The 10,078-nt window shown below is 47.2% G+C and overlaps 1 protein-coding gene across 1 annotated transcript in view; it reads right to left on the minus strand.

Annotated features, from left to right (window-relative positions):
- The window catches only part of PTCHD1 (patched domain containing 1), a 55,325-nt gene extending 46,000 nt beyond the window's left edge, over positions 1 to 9,325 (minus strand). The window contains exon 1 of the mRNA XM_081042632.1: positions 8,894 to 9,325. Within this exon, the coding sequence (XP_080898758.1) occupies positions 8,894 to 9,244 (351 nt within the window). The 5' untranslated portion in view covers positions 9,245 to 9,325. The remainder of the gene's footprint in view (positions 1 to 8,893) is intronic.
- Between the last annotated feature and the right edge of the window lie 753 nt (positions 9,326 to 10,078).

Here is a 10,078-nt window from a genome sequence, read left to right on the forward strand (position 1 = left end):
ACTTAGGAGAACTGGGACTTGAGCTTAGCTTTCCTGACTCCAAATCCAGTGTGCTGTTCACAACAGCTAAATTGGAGCCTTGCTACTCAATGTGCTCCACTGACTGACAGCGTCAGCAGCACGTGAGAGCTTGCTAGAAATTCAGAATCGCGGGTTCCATCTCAGGCTGAATCAGTCTGTAGTCTCACAAGATGCCCAGGTGATATGTGGGTACCTTAAAGAGCCTAAGAGCAAACTGTCTTTGTGATCATACCCAGTATGATCACTTGCCTAGATGCTATACCAAAACAAGAACAACAACAAAAAGCAACAAAGCAAACCTCACAAACTTAAGGTACTGAATGTCACACAGATTTTTTGAGCACTTATAATGATAGTTCTATAGCAGATAGGCCCTTTTTCTTGAGACAATGAGAAGGATTGACAAAGCTGTGGTATTTGACAGATTCGTGGAGTCCGTGGAAGAATGGGCAATGGAATCTCACCTTCAATCGTGAGGAAATAGTAGTTCTAGTGTTTCCATTAAACTTACCAAGAAACACTGATTTTGTGCTAGTACCATCTTTTAAGTTCACCGCTTAGAACAAATCTTTCTTGTTGACATGGTCTCCTTTTTAAGAAGAGGGAGGCTAGATAACATCGGGGTGGTGATCTCTTGAATAGTGATAGTTGGGAAAACCACTTGCCCTTGATTAAAAAAATGTGTTTCATGTTTACATTTGAGTATGGTTGTGGCAATGTTTTGAGACTTTACTTCATGTAAATAAGGACGTGTAGTGGAGAGTTCACTTCGAGGGTGCTCCCTGGGAACGAGAGTGCTCTGCCTTCTCACATGGGAATGGATCACTGGAGACTGAGGTCAAGTTTACGCCTTTCCAAATTGTATTTGGACCAGAGGAGGTGGTCAGGCATTTGATTTTCTAAGAATTTCTCCTCATATCAATGTCAGATGATTCTGAAACAGAATGGATACTTATTGCTTATCATCAAGTTTGGAACCAAGATTTATCAAGGATGAAAAATGAAGACAGAGCCTAGGGAAATCACAGGGTCGTGCTACCAGGCAAAATTCTATTTGATCAAAATAATAAATCAATAGGGAAGGGAGTGCACATTTTCCATCCTATAAGCCATCGACCAGCAACAATTTATTAAGGACCTGCTGCATACTCTACGTTATGCTGGTTTCTAGGAGATTCAGGAGCATGAGACATTGTTCCTGTACTTGAAGAGCTTATGATCTTGGTCAAGAGAAACTACCATGTGACAACACAGCAAATTATATAATAGTGTATAGTTAAGCATTAAAGATCTAAAAGCCAGATAGATTTAAGGGAGGGAACTTAAGGGAGCCATGAATCTGGGGAGGCCTGATAAAATAGGAGGCATGTGAATTTGACCTTGAAGTACGGAGGGAGTGCATTTCTAGGGAGGAGAATAACAAAAGTAGATGTGTGCAGACGGGGCCCTGCAGACTTCTTGTTTTCATAAAGGGAAGAGGAGATGGATACTAAAATGCCGGGGCTTGGCATATAAAACCACAAGTCCTGCCATACCGTTTGCAATCATCTTTACCACCATACAGTGACAAAACCGAAAATGGCAGTTGCTTATCAAATTCACGGATAAACAGCTATGCTGGATCATTCCTGCCTGTAAGCTTCATGGAGATGAGGCCATGGCCATCTTTTTGTGAAGGGATGACCATCCCCTAGGAATCTGGGCCCTCAACTCCTAGATCTATAACTCCAGATGGGTGTCGGACATTCTCAGGGTCCCACCGTATTCTCTCAGCTCACATTCACCTCTACCGTGTTTCCCCCAAAATAAGACCGGGTCTTATATTAATTTTTGCTCCAAAAGAGGCATTAAGGCTTATGTTCAGGGGATGTCATCCTGAAAAATCATGTTAGGGATTATTTTCCGGGAAACATGGTACGTGCCAAGGCCAGTTATTGCAAACCACTGCAGCTCTTTGCCTGAGGCTTTTTATAAAACAGCAACAACCACCATTCTGATTATAGGGATACATATAGCATCTGGAATTGCCAGAGATTTATTTCATGCCCCTGGATGCAGCCGGATTAACTAGTGATGGCTGGAGAGTTGAGGAATAAATATCCGCCTCTTCACCCACAGTTGGGATAACCTGGACACAAGATGTACAGTGTCTCCCTTAGTTCCTCGGTGAAACTGAGTCTTGGCTGCCCACAGTGGACACTTGCTTAGAATACTCCCTTGACTGGCTTCCTGCTGCTCCCTCTTTTATGTCCCCACTTCCTTCCCAGTGTTTTCAGATGTTACCTCCCGAAGTAACTGCATTAAAATCCTCATCTCGACTGTACACGGAGCCCACAAGTTAAACCTAAAGTGTAAGACCTAATAATGGGGAGCTTTCAAAACCCCAGAAACAATATTCTCAAGAGGATTTCTTAGAGAGCAAGAAGACAAAAATAGCTTCACAATTCCCTCATTGCCTCCTTTCGTTCAAAATATGGATTCTGAAGTTGAAAGTTGAAGGCACGACATATTATCCAGGGCTTCCCATATGAAATAACAACTGGTGTTGATTTCCTTTTTTTTTTTTTGTCTTTTAAAGGTTAGAGATTACTCACCTCCCCTGCTGGTCATTAAATCAGTCTGGCAGGATTTCTCGGAAGTTCTGTGGCCTTCCAGGCATGTGGTGGCAACACAGGCAGTGCTGCAGACAAGCCTGCTTGCTGTGATATGCTACCAAGCAGGTGACTTCAAAGGTCTGCTTCAAGCATATCTCAAGTGTCACTGGGGGCTCACACTGAGTCCCAAAGTCAGGTACCAGATGGCGCATTCCACAAAGTCAAACTTGATCAGATCCCCAGCGCCTTGCATCTCCCTAGCTCCTGTGCCAAGGGATACTGCACCCTCTCAGGCAGGAAACCATTTCTTTTAGCTTACTTCTCCTCCTCTTCATTATCCTAAGGAGTTGCCAGTGAAATGCTCAGTTGTTCTGTGAGATTTTTGAGTCTGGTGAATCCTGACAGGTTCAGTTTTTGTGTTAATTTTAAAAAAATCGTCTTTCTCTAACTCTAATATAGCATCTATCAGGATACCATGAGTCACACTACAGCTTTATATTTAAATTTCCGTTTAAATTAGCAGTTTGCCCAAAGTTTGTCCCCGATGCTGATCTGCACAGCAAGGTTGCTCCCCAAATCTACATGAGAGAAGCAGGGTGGGCATTTGAGGTTACTAGTCACACCAATGAAAAGTGCTCAGAAGTCAGACACCCCTAGAACAATATTATACTTGGATTATTAGGATGTACCTCCTATGAAATGAAAGAAAAAGGAAAAGCAATCTTGATATTCTTTTAATTTCCCCCTAGTGCAAAAATAAAGTGCAAACGGCAATTGGCTGGCCCAGCAGACGCACGAATGCTGCCCTTTCAGGCCTGGGCTCAATCTTTTCTAAGTTTATCTGCCACTCAGAAAACTCATGGGAGGGACAGGACTGCCCAAGGTGTCATAGGACATGTCACCAGCCAAAGCACCCTGAGCTGCTAGGAGCAGATTCCAGTGTCAGCATCTGTGGAGATGACCTTTAAGGTGCCTTCCGAACCCAAGGGTCTTTGATCCCCTGTTCCTTGGTTGCAAGTTCTTCTTTTGTCACTTTCTGTTCCGGATGGCCAAGCAGCAGGCCACCACTCACAGTGTGGGCTTACACCCTGTCAGGAGAAGCTCGGCCTACCCTAGCGGGTGGCTGCTACAGGTTGAGGGGCAGGCCTGCCGATAATGGGCACTCTGATGAGTGTCAAGGCCAGGGGCAATTCAGCAGCTTTGCCATTCATGCAGTTAGACTGCATCCTGTTTCCTGGGTTCCCCTACAGGGGGATTTATTCCATAAAGGACAGAACTATAGACAGAGTGAGATAACTGCACCCCAGGGAAGGTTACACTAGAAAATCTGGTCTCTGTTCAATTGCCCCAAAAGAGCATTTCCTTAGAGGTCACAGTATTTGTCCCCAAAGTTCTAGAAGATTTTGGCGTGTTTTTTCATTTTACATAATCAATGCAGCTGAAAAAAAAAGATCCTAATAAAACAGAAGAAACAAACAAATGAGCACCTTGAAACAGAGTTTGGGGCCAGGACAATCTTTGCTGTGGGGGGGCTGTCCTGGGCACACAGGATGCTTAACAGTATCCATGATCTCCACCCACTAGATGCCAGTAGCAACCCACCACCAGTTATCCAATCAGAAACGTCTCCAACCATTGCCAAATGTACCCTGGGGGGCACAATCGCCCCTGGTTGAGAACCACTGCCTTAGAAGTTAACAGTATTAACTCCTTGAAATTGCTCCAGTAAAGAAGGTTTGGAATATAGCGTGCGAACTTCTTTATGTGAAGGACTAAAGAGTAAATATTTCTCGCTTTGAGAGCCACATGCCATCTCTGCCTCATATTCTTCTGTTCTTGTTTTGTTACAATTTTTAAAAAAATGTAAAAACTCCTTCTAAGCTTGAAAATAGACCAGAATTTGCTGATCCTTATATTGCGGAGAAGGAAATAATGGGTGATTGCTTTAATGATTGAATGTGCTGAGACAGTCTTTGGAAAAACGGGGGTCTTGATCCAGCCACTAGGTCTTTGTGACGCTGAGCTAGCGTTATGCTGCCCTTCTTGGAAAACCTGAATGACATAATTCCAAGTTAAATTCTATTAATCCTATTTTGCAACTTTAATTCTATTTAATGTATTTTAACATAAAGCGTTTAAATAAAATAGAAACTCAGTATTTCAACAAAATGAGATTCCCCAGAAAGTGGAAGAATGTGTAGTAAGGATGTGTCCTTCCCTTGGTTTGGAATAAAATATCCTATGAGGTTCCTCTTAAGAAGAGGACATTGTACAAAGGAAGTACCCCTGCCCCATTTCAGAATTGAAATATGTTTTGATGTGACCACAGAGGAGAACAAGGAAGAAAAAATGGCATTTTGGAAAAACAAGAAGGCCTAGAAACTACCTGTAAAGTTGTAAAAATAAAAATGCCATTTTGAAAATATATTTGAAAGTGGTTTCTATGGAATTTTCTTTACCCATCACATGCATGTCTACAAAAAGCAGGGCAGGTCCACTCCACAAGTATTTATTGAGGGTGCCAGGGACAGTATAAGCCGAACCCGGCTCAAACACGAAATAGCCACGTTTAATCATCCAGATTTTCTTCCAGTAAAATATTCGATCTGTCTGTCTTTGAATATTGCTAATTATAAATATTTTATGCTTTCCCTTGGGCATTTAGAGTTTCTGTATGTGGATTTTCATTGACACCAGGAAGAATCACTCAAGAGAATATTCTTATAATCCATTTACTGCTGTTAGAATGATAGTACGATGGTCAAATGTAGTTCATTTGGATAACACACATGTACATTTTAAGTCATTCAAGTAGGTTAGCATACGGGAGGCAGTAAATTATAATGAAAGGAGCACTGTGCTGGGAGTCAAAAACCCTGGGTACCAGTCCTGGTTCTGTCCTTGTCTTTTTTCCATGGACAAGTCAGTTCAATTCTAAATAGCAGTTTTCTCATCTGTAAAATGGGCACGCAGCACTTTCCTGCCTACCCTCAGGCCTTTACTATATTTAAACATGCTGTATGTTTATACTTTATAAAGTGCTATAAAGGTGATAGCATTATTATAAGGAGTGGGCTAAACTGGTTCTTCACTCTACATGGATGATTCTGGAATAAATCAATTATCGTTTTGGTCACAGCCCAGATCAATTATCAACATCACCTTCTTACACTTCATTTTAGGTGATGAGGAAGAAACATATCTATAAAAGCTTGTGAAGCACTACCCGGAAATTTGCTCTGAGAGAAACATTGTAGATTTTCTGTTAAAATATGATAATGAGCTGAATTTAATCTTCTAGTGAAATGAAGACTTTTGAAGATCAACATTTATTTAAAGAGGTTCAGAAATTAATGGTTGATTCCTTAGCAGGACCATTAGGCCCCACCTACTTTCATCCACACAGCCTTCAGAGGATATGTTGAGAGGCAGAGTCACCCCTCTCATAGTTTGGGGTCAAATTCTGTGCTGCAGAGTCAGAGTAAGGCAATCATGTCCCTTGCACAAATTTGAGGAAACTCCTCCAAACCAGATCAGCTGGATTTTGAAACGTGGATTCTTTTTTTCTGTGATACTCTCAATTATCTTCAAAAAAAATCAACCTGGGTTTTTATTTTTTGTCATCATCCCTTCTCAGTCTAGTTTTGATCAGAAAGTAGCTGGACTAATATACCAAGAAGGGTCGCCTTCACTGAATAGGTACAAACAAGAGTACTATGAAGAGTAGACAACACAGCCCTGCAACTTACTTCCTCCAGTTTCGTAGTGGGGCCTGAGAAAGCCTCAAACCCTGCTTGCTTATGCTGTGTCCACTTTACTTTGAATGTGATGCTATAAAACAGGCAGGTGCTGGCTGGTGTTGTGTACAGTGTTAACTGTCAGTGCTCTTCCTCATGCCAGCAACAAAGCACTAGAATAACACTAGTAAGGGCAGAAACAGACTCTCGCTCCTAGTACCTTTTGTAAAGGACAAGTCTTCATCAACCTCTAAAGGAAAAAAAGAGAAGAAGTGCTTGTTCCCACACTTTACATTACCATGACTACTGAAGGGCCATTTTTCTGTCCCCGGGCTGATACCTGCCAAATCTAGGGGTTGGATGTAGGAAAAAAAAAAAAAAAGGATATATAAAATCGAAGGCAATCCCCTTAGTTTCCTAAGTCTGGGTTTTTATAAGCTCTTTGAATTTATTTGACTAGAGAGCCATCAGCTAGAAATGAATTCTGACCACTATTCGAATTGGTTTTGATCTTCCCCAGACACCTCAAACATGAAAAACCATCCCATTTCTTAAAACAATTAATTGACAAGTCCGCTGTCCTTTCAAGTTGCCCTTTAGACATGGACGCAAAGCCACCTGGCCTGCCCTCTCTCTCCCACTTTCTCTTAAAATATGATTTTCTGTCTTGAACAAACCAAAATCAAACAGGAGAAACAATCTAGTTGGGAAGAGGTCTGATGTGCCTGTTGATGTCTCATTAACCTTGAGAGTGAATGTAACTGGTGACTGCCATCAGTGGCGTGAGGGCTTGTGGGGGAAAAAAGCCAGTGGAAACATCACCTGGTGGGGAGGGGGCGGACACAAAGAGAAACATGGTTTAGTAGCTCATCTATCAAAACCTGGGGCAGCTTTCCAACGGTCAGAAGTGGCTAAATTATGGTTTCCTTAAGTCTGTGATGAAACTACTATGTGTTTTCTTGAGAAAGCGTTTGGAGCAGTATTTCTCTGTGTGTCAAAATATGTTCGCTGAATTACTGGAGGAAAGAAAACACTGGGTGTTTGAAGTATTTTCATGAGCAAAGCAAACATCTCAGGATTAATGTTACTAGGGTTCTGTGATGAGTGAGTATGTTTGATATGTGTGTGCCGTTAGAAATATCACAAGCCACCCAATGTGGGACAGCCCTGATTCCAGTCTGTCCCTAGTCCGATTCTCATCACTAATTGCTGATTGATAACATGTGAACAAATAGAGGGATGGAAATATAGAAAACTTAGCTTGTCTCTAGGGATAAAAAGTTACCTAGAGAGAAAAAGAGAAGGAAAGAGTCCCTCCGGTTCACAGGCTGACTCCCCTTGGGTTAAGTAGAAATCGAAGGAGCCCCTAATCCCAGCTCCAGACCAGAGACGCACACAGAGCAGCACTTTCAGGCCCTCCGCCCCAGGGCTTCAGCTGGGACTGGTTCCTCTCTGCCCGCCCCAGAGAAACATCTTAAGTAAACAAGCCACATAATTCCCACCAGGGACTTGGATGGAACGGTCTCACCTATTTTTGCTTTACTCGCCCAAGGTCTCCACTTTTCCATTTCTAGTCCTCACTCCTCTACTTTTCTTAGAACTTCCTGAAAGTTCCTCACTTTTCACATCAAATTCCCAGCTCAGGCTGAGGACACAACCTGTCTCTGCCAGTGTCACCCTCTAACCAGCTGCTTGGTTTCCTGTGCTCTTCTCAGGGCCACACAACCTGGCTTCAGCCCTAACCCTTCTAGCTCTGTCCCTCACCCTCACGGCCAAATGTACCCACATAAAAGAGGATCCACCGAATCCCTCTTTTCCCAAAGAAGTTTCTGCATTTCAGAGGAGAGGAGCTACTGTGAAAGACGAAATAACTGCGAATGACAAACATCGTTTCCTACCCTTTAAGGCTGAGATGGCTTCCTGGCTCTGGGGAAAGAGGGCAGCAGGGCAGCCCCTGTCCTCGCCAGGGACCACACTTCTTTCTGGGTGGCTGAGGGGTGTTTTCCTCACCATCCCACCTCACATTCCTCTGCTCCCTCCCAGACCCTTCGAGCAGCCTTCCCCCAAACACTCCGGGGGCCAGAGGAAGGGAGAAAAAAGGGGAGGAAGTGGAGAGGGGTCTTTGAATCTCCTGAAGCACAGTATTTTGTTTTCAACTAGTAGGACTTTCCAGACCGTCTTTTCTTGTTTTGCTCCTTCTTGGCACAGTTAACCCCAAAGCCTCCCCGTCCCCGAGACCACTGGAACCAAAACAAGCGCACTGACTACAGCACCGTGGCTGCCGCCGCCCCAACTGTTGCAGCAGTTTTCCCGGTGGCAGCGACGGCGGCGAGGGCAGGGCAGGGCCCGGACCCGGACGCTCCCCGCCCAGGAGTCGCTGAGGCTCTGGGCGGCCTTCGAGGGGCGCGAGGTGCAGGGGAGACCCTGCGGCAGCCGCCTGGGATGAGAGAGGCGGCGCTCTCAGCCCGGACCCCGCGTACAGCCAGCCCAGCCACGGCAGCGGCGCCGGCGGAGGCTGGCCCGCGTCCGTCCCCCTCTCACCTTTAAGATCAGGTCGGTGTGATGCTGGTCCAGCATGTTGGCTTTCTGGAAGGAGGTGACGATGACCCGGCCGTAGCGCCCGGGGGTCTGCAGGTCCGAGTAGAGCCGGTGCTTGGAGCGGTTGACCGGGAAGAGGCTGTTGACGAGGTTGCGCTCGATCTTGGCGAGGCTGTGCTGAGGCGCCAGCAGGTGCTCCACGCTCTCCTCCACCTGGTAGCGGCTGAAGCTGGCGCCGAGTAGGATGGCGATGAGCACGGGCGCCGAGGCGAAGAAGACTGGATGACTGGCAATGAAGTGGCCGAGCCGGGAGAAACACGTCCTCAAGCCCCTGTGCAGAACCTGCCGCAGCATCCTAGAGCAGAGCGGGCGCGGGAGGAGGGCGAGGCGCACGCTCGGCGCGGGCTCGGGCGGCGGCGGCGGCGGCGGCGGCGGTGGTGGCGCCCGCGGTGGCGACGGCGGCGGCGGCGGCGGCGGCGGAGGCGAGACCCGGAGCTCTCCCGGAGCAGCGGCACCACCATCGGGGAGTCCCGCGCCGCGCCTCGGGAGGGTCCCCTCCGGCCGGAGACACGCCCTCCTGCCCGCGGCCGCGCCGACCCGGAGAGCCCCCCAGCCTGGCGGCCTCTGCGCCGCCCCCACCCCGCCCTACCCCGTGCGCCCTCCCCACCCTCTGCCGCCTCCCCGCCCAAGGGGCTCCGCGTGGCAGGGCCTCGTCCCGGCTCAGCGCGGGAGGGGCCCGGGGCAGCCCCCGCGGCGCGTCATGACCCCACTCACCCGACCCCCACGGCCAACGACGGGGTGGCGCGGGGAGAGGCGGCGGCGCTTTCGCGGGGAGACTCTGCGCGCCAGCCTAGGAACACGAGGACGAAGAATTCCAGGCTACAACCAGTCCCCTCCCCTCCCCACACTCCCCTCCCCAGGCCCGCCGCTCACGCCCTCCCTTCCCCGTCCTCCTAGGGGAGACCCAGAAATGAATAAAGAAATGGCCCCGATTTTCCAAACAAAAAGTAAAGAGTTCTCCCAGGGGGCGTCGGGGGACCCGCTCAGAGCCGAGTCCCCCCCAGAGGCGGAAAGGAGGAGACTGAAGACTGCGTGCGCCCCGGCTCTCGCCAGGCTCAGGTGGTGGCGCGCACTGGCTGGTGCGGAGAGGGGGTGGGGAGCGAAGACGCTCGAACGTGGAAATCACGC

The sequence above is a fragment of the Rhinolophus hipposideros genome, assembly GCF_964194185.1.
Source record: "Rhinolophus hipposideros genome assembly, chromosome: X".
In the NCBI taxonomy this organism is placed as follows: domain Eukaryota; kingdom Metazoa; phylum Chordata; class Mammalia; order Chiroptera; family Rhinolophidae; genus Rhinolophus; species Rhinolophus hipposideros.